This window comes from Mauremys reevesii, linkage group 2 (genome assembly GCF_016161935.1).
Source record: "Mauremys reevesii isolate NIE-2019 linkage group 2, ASM1616193v1, whole genome shotgun sequence".
NCBI classification, from domain to species: domain Eukaryota; kingdom Metazoa; phylum Chordata; order Testudines; family Geoemydidae; genus Mauremys; species Mauremys reevesii.
In genome coordinates this window covers 103548164-103563287 of record NC_052624.1, presented here as the reverse complement: position 1 = coordinate 103563287, position 15124 = coordinate 103548164, and the positions used below count along the sequence as shown (strand labels likewise).

The window sequence follows — 15124 nt, the reverse complement described above, 5'->3', positions numbered from 1 at the left end:
GCTCTCGCCAATATTTCTTCCGTCTCCTGAGCCTGCTCACCATGGCAACCTTTGTTTGCTTGCAATAAAAGGAAGGTATCATCACTGTTCACTTAGCATAGAGTGTAGCTTTAAAGAAAAAAAAGCGCTTTTAAAAAGAGCAAGAATAGAAAGCAACCTTCTCACTAGAACTTGTGTGAACGTGCAACGTATGCAACTCAATTTTGCCTTCTATATAAACAGATAAAAACTTCATTTCCCTTGTGTATTACAAAGGTTGTTTCTTCTGCAAAGAGAGGGATTTTAATTCTGAAAGTAAACAAAGCCCCCAGATAAACAAACACACACTCAATCCACAGTCCTTGGCATGGACAAACAAACCCTGAATTCACGATTTTGGTAGCAACAACCAAGGAACTAGAGAACAAAGGGAATATTTTTCAGAATTGTTGGTAAAAGACTTAAGAGCAAAGTGAATACATTACTTACACAACCCATCAGGCTCTCCATGCATCAATTTAATTATGAAAAAGTGATTATTAGCTAATTATAAATAGGTTTGGCAGATTTAAATTTTGGGTCTCCAGCTAGTGCTTTAATCATTGTCGCATCCTAAACTAACTAGTCAGGAACAAGACCGCTCCTTAAATATTGCAAGTGCCTAAAAGATACTGAATGTTTCTACACGTTCTTACCCATTTTATTGATGAAGAAAACTGAGGCACAGAGAGGCTAAAGCCGACTAACTGTGTTGCACCCAAGTTTGAAAACGACAGTTTAAGTGACCAAAGATGATGCAAATGTGTGGCAGAGCCAGGGCTTGAAGCCAGGTTTTCTGAAGCCCAATTCTGTACTCTTGTTACCACGTTGTACTGAAAACAATGTAGAACAGTGGTCTCCAACCTTTTTACACACAAAATCATGTTTTGAATTTAAGTGCAACCCAGGATCTACCCCGCCCCTTCCCCAAGGCCCCACCCCTTCCCCGAAGCCCCACTCTGCTCACTCCATCTCCCTCTCTCCGTTACTTGCTTTCCCCCATCCTCACTCACATTCAACAGGCTGGGGCAGCAGGTGGAGGTTCAGGAGGGGGGTTGGAGTGTGTGTGGGAGCTCTGGGCTGGGCCTGGGGCAGAGGGGTGGGGTGGGGGGGAAAGGTGCAAGCTCTGGGAGGGAGTTTGGGTGCAGGAGGGGGCTCCAGGTTGGGGCAGGAGGGGATGTGGGCTCTGGGAGGGAGTTTGGGTGCAGAAGGATGTATGGGCTGGGGCAGGGGCTTGGGGTGCTGGAGGGGGCATGGGGTGCAGGAAGTGGTATGGGTGCTGGCTCTGGGAGGGGCTCAGAACTGGGGGTTGGGATGTGGGCTCCCACTGGGCGGCACTTACCTCAGATGGCTCCCAGTCGGCAGTGCAGAGGGGCTAAGACAAGCTACCTGCCTGCCCCGGCTCCACGCTGCCCCCAGAAGGGGCCAATGGGCCACGCATTCCTGGCCACTCGAAGCTGCAGGGGCAGTGCTTGCAGGCAAGAGCAGCACGCCAGGACTCCTGCTCCCCCCCACCTCTGCTTCCACCGGGGCAACAGGGGCGTACTGGCCGCTTCCAGGAGTGGTGTGGACCCAGGGCAGACAGGGAGCCTGCCTTAGCAGCAGCCCCGCAGCACCACCAGGGATTTTTCACGGCTGGAGACTGCGATAGACCTGGAGACACTCAAAAGTAGTCCCATGGGTGCTTAAATATCCTTGTGATAAGCACGTCAGAAATGCCTTTCTTAAGAAAAGGCCTGATGAAAGACTAGACAAATGTTCTCTGCAGAAAATTTAAATTACCTGCTACTGTATACATGGCCCATGCCTGCCTGCACCAATGCATTGCTTTATCTCCAGCCCTAGGGGAACCAGGCCATTTCCATACCTATTTTTTCTGACCAAAATGATAGGGTGGTTTATTTTCTTTTGAGCCTCCCTAACTTCCTCCTAAACCTTCTCCTTTTGGAAAGACTGTGAATTTGGTGGGTCTTCTCCTCCATTCAAAAGCTGGTCTCCTTCTTGCAGAGGAAGGTGTTAATTATTTTCATTGGAATGGCTGCTGGGAAAGAGTTATTCAGTGAGCAGCCATCACCTATGCTTTGACAAGAGTATGGCTTTTGGGAGATTGGGAAGAGGACCAAGCATGAACGGAGAGAGGAAGCATGGTCCCGTGATTAGGGCACCAGTCTATGACTCAGACATGCATTCAATTCCATGCTCCACCCGAGTCTTCCTGTGTGACTTCAGAAGCCATTTGGTTTCTCTGTGTCTCACCATGTGTAAAATGGGATTCTAGTTCTTTCTTACCTCAAAGGTAATACATTAAAGAATGTGACATGCTCAGATGCTATGGTGATGGGGAGCCATGTAAATCCCATTGCTATGGGACTGAAATGAAATGGGGCCTGGCTGCAGCAAAAATGTTGTGTAACCCCCAAGGAGATTACCTAGATTCCTGGGGCTCTGTCTGCTGGCTGCTCAGGGGGAGCCAAGGCAAATTCAGAGTCTGCCCAACAACCAATAGGGAGTGAGATGGGATAAGCCATTTTTGAGTCAGTCTGGAGCTAGCCAGGGCAAGGGCAGGACTGGCTGTGTGGGGAGCTGGTGAATCCCAGGCCTCCATGCAGGGATCCCTCTGAAAACTAGCCTCTAGGGACCTGAAATCAAGATCCCTCTGCTGGGCTTTTCCCTCTCCACTGATGACTCCCAGTTTGTAGAGTTTTGCTGGGAAACTTCCCCAGCCAGGCTGAGTTAGCCCTGCAGCTCCCTAGGTGAGACCAGTCACCACATGGTCAGCTCTGCTCTGGCTGTTAGTCCAGGGCTGCTGCCTGCTGTGTGTGTCTGGATGTTGGGCTAGGAAACTACAGTTTGGATTTTAGTACAGTTGTGTAAGCTGCACCTTGAGCCCTACACCCCTTTGTGGTGAGGGGAAGCAGCCTGATTCCTGCTTGAAGAGGATCCCTGCCTGCAGAGATCAGCCCCTCTGCAGTGACCGAGGAGTCCAGAGTCATCTCTGAACCTGAGGATCATTCATGGAGTTTGTGAGTGCACCATCTTTTAGTTAGTCACTCAGGGAATTTGTTTTGGGGACCCCTACTCCCTGAACTGTGTCCTCAAGCCAGGGAGTAAGGGTTTGGGGAGTTTGTAACCTGCTGTATATTAAACCTGTGGAGGGATTTACCACCTTCTCCCAGTTGTGAGTCCTTTGGGCTGTACTGAACCCAGTCAGCCACACTGATAAACCACTGCAGAGAAGAATTTTGTGGTCATCGGTCATCAAGGGCCCCAACAAAGTGCGCACACCAATGGGACACTAACCTTACATTTGCTACCTCAAGTCATGTGACTGGGGAAAGTCACAGGTATTAGCAGCGTGGGCACCGGTGACCCTAAAAATAGTGTTTTACCCTGTTATGTATATTTGACTCCTGCTTAATATAATTATTGTGCTTGTATTATTTCTTGGAAGTCTCCAACTATCTGGCAAGTAAGTGGGTGTTACCCTGTGGTTAGAGTTTTCCTCTCAAGTTGCCCTCATGACCCTGCCACGAAGGGGTGAGGTGGGTCGAGGCACTGCCAAATAAATTCATAGGAAAAAATAAAGAAGATACACCCTGCTGAGTGGGTGGCAGGATCCAGAAGAACCCAGATCTGTCCATCAAAACCTGTAAGCAGATTGGCATTAAAGAAGGTGGAGAGTTATACAGTTATAACCACTGGAAAGACTTTCTTCCACTCCTCACATAAGGAGAGATCTTCCTTACTCCTCCCAGACCCGAATCCTTGATCTGTCTCCCTGACACCAGAGCAGAGCAGTCAGATGTGCACTGAGCTGCCTTTTGCTAGTCTGCACCTTCCTCGGTGCTCCACCCCGCTGACCCTGGGGCCTGGATTCCAAGAAGCTTGCCTTAATCCACCCCTGCAGGGTAAGGCTGCCAGCTGTCTAATCGCACAAACCCAAACACCCTGCTCCCTACCCCACCCATTCCCCCAGGCCCTGCCCTTGCCTCACCCCTTCTCCGAGGCCCTGCCACTCGCTCACTCTAGCCCCCCCCTCCCTTGGTCACTTGCTCTCACCCATCCTCACTCACGTTTACCAGGCTGGGGCAGGGGGTTGGGGTGCGGGAGGGGGTGTGAGCTCTGGGCTGGGGGGGTCAGGCCGATGGGTTTGGAGTGTGGGAGGGGGCTCCTGGCTGAGCCTGAGGCAGGGGGTTGGGGTGCAGGAGGGGGTTTGAGGTGCAGGCTGTGAGAGTGAGTTTGGGTGTGGGAGGGGACTCAGGGCTGGGGCAGGGGGTTGGGGTGCAGGAGAGGGTGTAGGCTCTGGTAGGGAGTTTGGGTGCAGGAGAGGGCTCCAGGCTGGAGCAGGGGGTTGGGATGCAGGATGGGTGTGGGCTCTGGGAGGGAGTTTGGTGTGGGGGGGGAGGAGGGGAGGCTCAGGGCTGGGGCGAGGGTGGTGGTGGTGCAGGCTCTGGCCAGGCGGCGCTTACCTCCGGTGGCATGTCTGACAGGAGCTCCTAGGATCAGGGGTGGCCACATGACTCTGCACGCTGCCCCTGCCCACAGGCACCACCCCCGCAGCTCCCACTGGCCGCTGTTCCCTGTTCGCAGCCAGTGAGAGCTGCAGAGTCAGCACTTGGGGCGGGGGCAGTGCACAGACACCCCCTGGTTCCCCTTGCACCTAGGGGCTGCAGAGACATGCTGGCCACTTCTAGGAGCGGTGCAGAGCCAGGGCAGGCAGGGAGCCTGCCGTAACCCCGCTGTGCCACCACACTTTTAGCGACCTAAAATCTCCTGGATTGGCTTCGAAAACGTCTGGGTGATCAAGCCTAATTCCGGGAGACTCCCAGCTAAACCGGGATGGTTGGCAACCCTACTGCAGGGGGATGTAGATAAGACATTTTCAAAGTGGAATTGTATTTGGCAAATCCTTGGAGCCTGATCCTGCCCCCATTGAAGCTGATGGTAAAACTGTCATTGACTTCAATGGGAGCAAGTTTGCAGTTTTTTTAAAAAGTTCATAAGATACAGATCGTGGCTGGCCCTTGGGTCCTTAGGCCTGAGCCCAGGGTGAGAGTTAAGGGTAATAAGACCCAAGGATCTCTTGATGCCAATTGGCCATTCTTTATTTCATTGATGATTCTTTATTTCATGTGTGCACTTTAGATAGAGGGTGTTTATCAAATCTTTAGTAAGGTAGCTAGAGATACTGAATCAGAGTCTTTATGCTTAATGAGTTCTCTTCTGGTCAGTATATGGCTTATAACAATAAACTTCTTGTCCCAGGAAATTATAATTAATAATCTACGGTGCCACAATTTTCATAGTGCTTTACAGAAATAAGAGATGTGGTCAGATTCCAATCTCAGTTACACTCATTAAATCCAAAGCAACTTAATGGAAAGTTACTCTGGGTTATGCTGATGTAATGGAGATGATCAGTATCTGGTCCCTCTCTTGAATGGGGACACTCTTCCTGCAATCAGATCCTTGTGCCTGCGTGCTCAGTGGGGATCTACAAAGGTGCAGGGGTTTGCTTGTAAAGAACTGATTCCAAGACTGGAGCCTAAATCACCCAAACATAGAAAATGAAGAGAAGAGTGAGGAAAGGAGAGGCAAAGGTTAAATTTATTGCACAGTTTCTTAAACATAATATACAGTTTTTCTGACACAATCTTAGGTGCACATTTGTGTCTATCTTGTAGCAATGCTTCTTACCATGCATGTGGTATAAGAGTTCTCAAATGATTCCATATTGTACCATTTATTTTTGTACAGCTTTCACTCTGAGGCAGATCTTTAACATGCAACATTTTGTTTTCAGTAATTCTCCCTCACGTAATACGTAGCATTGGTTTTGAAGCTTCCTTCACTATGTCCCATGGAGTCTCTCTTCTCCATCACAGGGCAGTGCCAGCGAGGCTACTTTGATTACATTGCTTGCTGCCAGAACAAAAACAATCAGACGTGTCCAATCAGAAAACCCAGAATTAACAGCGGCAGACATCATGAGCAAGTTGGTGGCCTATGCATCTGATCAGGTGAGTACATCTAAAAATGACACTGGGTATTACTCTACTTGAAAAATGCAGTCACCCTGCTATACAGATTACTTAGATTGTAAACTCTATGGAGTAGGGATCATCTTTTCATTCTGTGTTTGTACAGCACCTTGCACATTGGGGTCCTGGTTCATGACTGGAACTCCTAGACGCTACCACAATACAAACAATAAATAATAACAACAGGTGAAAGCATTGTACTATGTGTTACAGATTAACAGCCCAATGTTGCCTCCCTTCCTCACACTGAGTACTTATTTTACTCTGCAAAGAATCCCGTTGTAGTGGATGAACATATTGTTTGTGGAATAAGGTGCTAATCAACATGAGTAAGTGTGGCCAATAAACTAACTGATTTGAATGTTGACACACAAAAAGCTGCACTGCATGAGTTATAAACATACCAAACTTGGTACCTGAAAAAACTGCAGTTGGTTTAAAAATAAGCCTACTAAAATCTGAGTGTATCAATCCAAGTTTGCCCAACATAATCCCTGTTTTCTATCTGCAACCAGTATTTAGCAGATTTACTTAAACTATGAATTCTCAGCATGGCCAGGATCATGAAAAGCTTCTACCATGCATGAAAGCAAACTTTGGCTTTCCAGTTCAGCTGTGTTTGCATTTTAAAACGGCTAATCCTAACAAAGGGGGCCAGGCAATGTCACTTCTTCCAATAAATATGACATTTTATTATCTAAATGTCAGTGAGATAGCAGGAATGTTCCCACTACTTGATATTTAGTTTGAACTAATCCACTGGTTACACTGCATTAACAAGGCCAGACTTCAGGTTTTGCTGGACTTTACCATCCCTGTATATTAAGAAACAATGTAATTTTAAAAGGGCACCTGCTCTTTGCTGGGAGAGGGCAAGGGGCGTATTATAAGGCCATGTGTGGGAACAGTCAGGAAGTGAGAAGTGGGGAAGGATCCTGATGATTTTTAAAAGCCATGATACGATTGGCCCTTTTTCTCTTTGGAGCTCTAGAGCATGTGCTGTGCAGATTTCCAGACACAGCCCCTTAAGTCTAATGTACTACTAAGCAGAGCCCCATTGTTTGTCTTTCTTTTTGTTGTAAATGGCTGATCTGAAATGGAGACTGACAGCCCTCCGTGCCTGCTGAAGGTCAGGGGATTTTCCGTCTGCAGAAGGATTCGCCTTAAGACATGGCTGACCTTTCAAAGCTGAGCTCAACGCTCCTTCTGCATTAAGAACAGACCTGTGTGACCCACCGCTCAGTAATCCAAAAGGAATGAAAAACTAAAACAGCCTCCTGTGAGGGAGACAATGCATGTATAGACAAACACAGTGCAAGACGGGGCTGGAGGGAGGCTAAAAGCATGTCAAGTGCGTTCCTGCACAAGATACTTTGCATCTTATCAAACCCATTGTCCCTCAAGAAAATTCCATTGCAGAAATAGGGCCACTGCAGTAAATGGGAGTTTGCCATTGACATTAGTAAATGCAGGATGTAGACCACAGAGTAAATACTGGGAAATGAATATTGTCATGTGTAGCAGGATTAAGTCCTGGCATAAGAGGGCACAACTCTCATTGACTAGAGATTTTAGTATGGACAACCCCAATTCTATTGCTTTGTGGATCTCATAAAATATTACATGTGGTTTGTTAGAATTAAAAACAGGTTTCTGTGGAAGGTTCATGTTTTAAAATCCACCCTTTTAATTGCAGGCCCACTCATCAGTAGAAAGGGCAGGATTAATTGGTGGAGTGAAGATTAAAAATATCCCTTCAGATGATAAATTCACTGTTTGTGGATCAGCCCTAAAGAAAGTTTTGCATGAAGACAGAGCTGCTGGTCTTATCCCATTCTTTGTAAGTACTGGCTTTAACAATCTTACCTGTGGATTTACTGCATCTGATAGGCCACTTTTAAGATGACCAGATGATACTGTATGTAATGTAGGAACGTATAGATCTGCACACTAGTTAGAATATGAACATTGCATGAATTTTCTACACAGTACATGAACTTTGCATACAGTCTTTTTTTTCTTCTTTTTAAATGGGTGCAAAGGGGCAGGGAAGAAAAAGAAAACAACTGAATTCTCTAGGCACTATGGAGGTTTAGAAGACATTTCTTTGCACATATAGCAACTGGTGTGTATAATGGATTGCCAAATAGAGGCTGTGTCTTTGAATAGAACTAAAGCAGAGAGAGAAGATGCATTTAAAGGGGGGAGGATGTTAGACTAGACAGGTGGATTGATGTGAGTGAATATCTTGACTTTCTTCTGTCCTGAAATATTATGTTATAATCTTTTACATTGGACTTCCAAACTGCAATTGTCACAAATGTGTGTATTTATTTTTGAGTTTATGGATCGCATTTAGGTGCATGTCAAAAAAAATATAAAATCAACACCTGAAATGACACAATGTCAAACTTAAATATCAGCAAACAGTCAGAACCCCTCCCTAGACCACCAAACTCAGCGCTACTTCAGCAAATAAATAAGCCTCATGGTGTGCCCTGAATGTCAGCAAGCTGAGGCTATATCAGACGGGGTGTGTGTGTGGGTGTGTGGGTGCGTGGATGTGTGGGTGTGTGTGAGAGAGATAGAGAGAGAGAGACTGTATCACCTTTCAATAAGACGACAAATGTCAGTAATGAGCTGTAAGTCACCACTATTGACTTTTACATTATTTTCCTTTCCCATCAGAATTCATGCATAGTGAACAGTGTTCATACCATGTGATCTTTCAGATTGAATACAGTGTCTTTTTAAAGTGTAGTCACTTTGAGTGACTAATGAAAAATAGCACTTTCTCATTCAGAGGATCCGTTCCTTGTGTAAATTCAGAATATCATTCAATCACTTTCAACTACAGTAAGTTTTTAGTACATTTTTTCTCCTGTTAGCCCTGAAGAGTTAATACCGCTGAGAGACTGAACTGGAGTCTGTTATCATGCATCAACAAAATTGTTTGCTAATTTCCAATAATTTATAAGTGTGCAAATCTGCTGAAGACAATGGAGCTGTACAGGTTTATGTACAGAGAGTGTAATATGGCCAGTAGAACTTTTATCAGTAGTGGTGGCAGCGAAGGGTAAAGCCCATCTTGGCTCTCACAGTCCAAGTTGAGTCTACAGGGCTGGCAGTTAGAAAAAGACCTGTCTTGTCATCTGAAGAAATTTGATATGGAAATTATTAGAAGACTACAAATGTGCAAGCCCACAATACTGTTTTTACACAGCTTCTGTTCAGAGCAGTCTTGTTTGATTCAGAGTAGCCTGTACTTCGTCTTCTCTGTTTACTTAAGGTAAAATTTTCAAAAGAACCTATGTGATTTAGGCTTCTAAGTCCCATTATCAAAAGTGATTTAGGAACCTAGGTGTCAGTGAAAGTCAGTCTGAAGTCACTTTAGAAAATTGGACTTAAAACTTAAATCACTGGACACTTTTGGAAATCTTATCCTTTGTTTGCTTGCTTGCTTGTTTGTTTGTTTGATTTATTTTGATTGCCTTGGGCTCTGACTTTGTGGTATGTTAAAAGACCCTGGCATGAGCACAACAGATGTTTCACAAGTGTAGGGGGATGCTGTTTTCTTGCCTTGGAGAAAAGGAATTGAATAATATTGATGACCAAGTGAATTCTACCAATTGCCTTCTAGTGGAAATAAGACTCTTGTCCAAAATGAAGGCACCATCACTAAGGCTGCTCACATGAATTTACTTGTGCCGTAGAACCTGCTGCAGAAGAAATGCATTTGTAATGGAGATCTCAGTTCCCTCCACTGGGGCAAATACAGCACAGCACGTCATATAAGCAGTTTTTACATGCAGTGCAAAAGTTTAGCTGGTTTGGTTTGGTTTAACAAGTATATTAGGCTGTTCTGATTTTTTTTTAACAGCATGCTTCCGTGTTTTGTTTCTGCATGTCGTACACACATTGCAATTCTGCATCATCTCTCCATATGCTATCAGAAAGTTAATTGAGTTGCTTTGTTGCTCAGACCTCATCTACACACCCACAATGGAATTCTCCTCATAAATATTCACCATCTATTAATTTTTGCAGCTGTGGGAAAGGGAAATCAAATAATCTGTTTACAGATTCAGTGACACTGTTACAAAGGGTGTCTTTTTTTTTTTAAACTGTATGTTGTCTCCACTGGTTACTTTGCTGTGCAATACAAGCCTTGAAAGGAAGCATAGGCTAAGCCTGAATTAATATGGCCAGTGTCAGCCCTTCCATTTATTTGTATACATAAAACATCTCAGCGAGGATTAGATGAGATCTCATTATCCTTACTGCTGGCCTCCTAACTGAAAAGGTATGCTCATTCTCTCTCATACTGGGCAGTAGCCCATGCACCCCATTCGTGCTCCCTTTTCTGCTCTTCAAGTTCTTTTGTTTTTGAGTAATTTGGGGCTATTTTATTTTGTTCCTGTGAAAAAGATACGCACGTTACTAAGGAAACACCTTCCACCACCTTATTACTCACCTCTTCTTCACTGATCTTTCTCTCAAGAGGGAGCTGCAGTGTCAAAGCAGAAAGTTCTGCAAAAGGAACCCTGACGGAAAAGAGTTTGTGACAGCATATAGATCCTTCCATATCTACACTTACAAGCTTACAGTAAGATCTCTCGTTAGCCGTGTTATGCCAATGGGAGAGAGCTCTCCCTTCAACTTAATAAAACCAGCTCAATGAGTGGAGGTAACTATGTCTGAGACAGAGTGTCTCCCACCGACATAGCGCTGTGCACACAAGCGCTAAAGTTCTGCTGACATAAGTGATCTGGGTTGCCTCTAAGTTCATGCAGTCTCTTGAGCAAAAATGATTTAATAGGGAGGGTGGAAAAGGAAAATAATACCCTGTGTTTTATGGGCCAGATTCTCCTCTCAAAGGTACATGTATAAATCAGGAATAATTCCATTACAGTTAATAGAAATATAAGTGAGGAGAGATTCAGGCTCATGTGTTTACTGGGCCTGACAGGCAACAGGAGCTCTAATTAAAATAGATTGGTCACAGTGTTATAGTTTTTTCAAATAAGTAAGGTTTGGTTATCAGACCTGTTTGGCATTTAAAAAAAAAAAGAATCTTTGAACTTGTATATCCACCACTGATGCCTTTTAGCACTAGCAATTTATTCATTGGTGCCCTTAGCACAACGTATAGTAAAAGCTGGGAGCAAGGCCAGAGCCGTAGTTTTCATTTGCTTTCCCCAAGTTCAAAGTTGTGTATATTTCCATTCCAAAAGATGTTTGAAAAAATCAAAGCACAGCTATAACTCAGCAAATTAAAACAGTTGAGTTACACAGGCTATTGACAAACAGGCCCAATCCCATGAGGTGCTGAATGACCCCTGAGAGGAACTGAAGTTGGCAGGAGTTGAAGGCACTCAGCACCTTGGAGCAAGCCCCAAACTTGGCCAGTATGCTAGGGTGCCCAGCTCTGCAGTTGAGCCCCAATTCAGCAAAGCACTGAAGCACATGCTGAGATCCCATTGACTTAACTGGGAATTAAGTGCATGCTGAAACTTAGGTGTTTTAAGTGCTTTGCCTTAGGTTCTGAAATTGGGATGAAGGTACCTAAACTAGATGTCTGAGTGCCGGTTTGAGTGTCCAAATGTGCAACACAGTACATTAATTTAGGCGCTAACAAGTTGGAAAATAGGGTCCACTGCATATAAACTACATTTGCTTAGGTGCGTATAAGTAATCGGTGCGTATATTGACTTTCATAAGCCAGTGCAGATACATGACAGCAGCTGGTGTATATGTTACAATATACTTCAAAGAGCTATTGCAGTGTCCTGCTGCTGCAATATGATCACCTTCTTGTTGACTAATGGCCCAGCAGAGACTCTCTGTGACTCTAGTAGAAACAGCTCTGTTGAGTGATGATTTACAGGATACGCACAAGCAGATACTTGGCATCCAGACCACTTTGGATAGTGATTGTATCAGAACTAGGCTGCTGGAGGTGCCAGCTTTCAGATGAGTTGCAAAATTGAGGTCCTGACCACAAATGATCATCTAAAATTGTAGATGTCACAAGAGTAATGATGCTGGTTTCATGCCCTGGCCAAATTCTAGTTAGTCTAGCTGAATTCCCCTTGCAGTTTCAGGTGGATAAGGTATCTTTGCTCTCTGTCTAGAAGGTGGCATTGCAATGTGCTGCATTCCACTCCAGAAGTAGCTGCATTACAAAGACAGGCACAGTTATCATCATTGTTAACTATTTCTTTAATACAGATCTCAATATGATGAGCATAGTATTGGGGTGGGGGGAAGAGATGGATAGCTAAATTAATAGCTCTCTAGTTTAGCAACTACATGGTAGTGATTTGAATTGAGTGTATAATATCCTGAGGTTTTTTTTTTTTTTTAAATAGGTCTTGTATTTGCAGTAAAATGACAAGAAGTTTAGCATTCAAAACTCTGTGCCAGGTCTGAAATAACCTTGCGGGCTCCTTTCACCCTACCAGAATTTTAGACGCTGGGATAAACCAGGCTGAATTTAGCTCAATGTGCATTGTTCATGCACTAGCATGAATAAATATGACAGCTACATAGAGATCACTGTTAATCAGTTCCTAAAGTATGTCACATGATTTAGTTCAGAGGTAGGCAACCGATGGCATCTGTGCCAAAGGCGGCACGCAAGCTGATTTTCAGTGGCACTCACACTGCCCGGGTCCTGGCCACTGGTCTGGGGGACTCTGCATTTTAATTTAATTTTAAATGAAGCTTCTTAAATGTTTAAAAAACCTTATTTACTTTACATACAATAATAGTTTAGTTATATATTATAGACTTATAGAAAGAGACCGTCTAAAAACGGTAAAATGTATTACTGGCACGCGAAACCTTAAATTAGAGTGAATAAATGAAGACTCAGCGCACCACTTCTGAAAGGTTGCCGACCCCAGCTTTAGTATATTTAAATTAAATGAGCTTTCTTAGTTTTCTTATTATGTCCATTGTGTTAACCAATAATCTCACTACTTCGATACCTCTGTAGGTTTTGTATGATAAACCCTATTCCTTTATTGAGTCTCATAAAAGATACATAGCTAACTTCTAGAAATGCAAGTATGCAGACACTAGCTGTGGGCAGAGCAATCCCCCTTGTGTATCATTGGGACACCAGTCTCCTGGAAGTTGTGGAAGCAGTGCTCCCTGAGGTTTATAATAGAAACCTGCGGGGCATTATAAATATTTGTGCAGGTTTAGGTCATGTACACAGGAAAGTACTATACAAGGTGACTGACGCAAGCATTTGGCTGCTTTACATCAGAGCAAGGGCTGTGTTATATTTACACAACATGATCTGAAAAGGATAATGCCTTAGGCTCTTCGGAGCGCTCAGTTCCATTTCTGAGACGCAGCCTGTCCCCTGCCCCCTGCACAAATGTGATTATGCTGTTGTAATATGGGTTACAAATTGGGTTAGATTCATTGTTTAGTACTGATGCAAGGTAATGAGAGCCCTGAAGAGAGCAGATGCTGTTACTTTAAGTGGTTTCTGGGAATTAATGCAGGTGGCTTTGGGGTTCATGCACCTACAGAAAAAAACATTAAAATTATTTAAACAGCTGAGCCATTCTTTATGGAACGAGCCATTATTCAAACAACTGAGCATATGTATTGAATGTATACAATCTCTGATTATAATGGCACATTCCTTAAAGCGATTATAGAGAGCATGTTTGTAGCTTAGTATAATCATATAATGGTGCTGACACCAGTACACCATATCTTTCAGCTGCTGAATTGAGCTCAGCAATAATCTTGCTTCCCTTTATTGTCCCTCGCTAACCACTGACACCTCTCCTGCACCCTCTTGGTAAAGGCCAGTAATCTAATTATAATGCATATGTACAAAGAAGGAGAGTTATGACTGCGTGTGCCACAGTGATTTGGGGATTTCCTGACATGGGTCCTTAACCGTGTAACCTGAACATTGTAAGCATTGTTCTTGTGGAAGCCAGTAAATAATTAACAAGGTTTTGAAGAGATCTTAATGAATGTTAGTTAGCATGAGTTAGGTTAACTGTGACCCTGGTGACGTGAGGAAGCAAGATAATGTAAGACAGAGTGAATTGTGTGAAAGTTATTACGACCTTGCAATATGCAGTCTTGCAGTCTTGTTTTTCTAGTGAGATAGCAGAAAAGCTTATGTATAAACAAAATGTATTTGTTGCTTTTTACTGTCTGTATTATTGCTAGAAATTGTCTGAAACAACGGTATAAAGGCTTGATGTAATTGTTTACCAGTTGAGAGACCTGTCCAGGACCCTGTGTCCTATGGCACTCTCTCCCTCCATGGTAATTACTGGAGAAATAATAAAGAATTTGATTTTGCTGCACCCAAACAAAAAAAGCGAGAACTGAGTTTTTCTTCGACAATTTGGGGGCTCGTCCGGGATGGCAACGCCCACGGACCCACAGACAACTACTACGGATCATTCCCCTTCGAACCCCATGGCGCCACATGAGAGGTATGAGACCTTTTGAAATCTCTATTGGGGTATCGGAGGAGGACTTTCCGTGAGGACGTCTGTCTCTGTTGGGCTCACGCCATCTGAACTTATTGACTGTGCAGCAGGATCAGATGCAAAGTGGTATTGGGGAGAGGCCCCAATAAGGTTAGTTTATAGCAGTACTGGGAACTGCTGAGTTGGCCAAGGAAATGCATAAGGTAATGCATAGGTAAATGCATTAGAATGCACCAGTGCTGAGGGGTTTTTACCGCCTCGAGAGGGGTTGTCATACCGCCTCATGGTATTGGTCCGGACCAGGTAAAGATGCATCATGGTTAAAAAAAAAAAAAAAAAAAGATAAAAAGGTTGAAAAAGGGTTAAAAAAGAAAAAGAAAAAGGAAGAAAAAGAGGCCTTGGTGTGTGTGTGTGTGTGTGTGTGTGTGTGTGTGTACACCAGTGTGAGTGGCTGTTACCGGGCTAGCCCGGTAACTAGTGGATCTTTAGGAGATCCGACCCACGGTGGGCTGACTCAGCCTGGCATAGTCCGGCGAGGAAGCTGCCTGGGTCTAGGAGTGTGTGAACCCATCTTCCCTCCCCTTTCCT

General features: G+C 44.3%; 1 protein-coding gene across 8 annotated transcripts in view; it reads left to right on the top strand.

Annotated features, from left to right (window-relative positions):
* DDC (dopa decarboxylase) overlaps window positions 1-15124 on the top strand; it is a 93103-nt gene that overhangs the window by 27898 nt on the left and 50081 nt on the right. For all 8 annotated transcript variants that reach the window (XM_039525212.1, XM_039525214.1, XM_039525215.1 and 5 more), the window contains 2 exons: window positions 5904-6038; window positions 7756-7899. In XM_039525212.1, the coding sequence (XP_039381146.1) occupies window positions 5904-6038; window positions 7756-7899 (279 nt within the window). The remainder of the gene's footprint in view (window positions 1-5903; window positions 6039-7755; window positions 7900-15124) is intronic.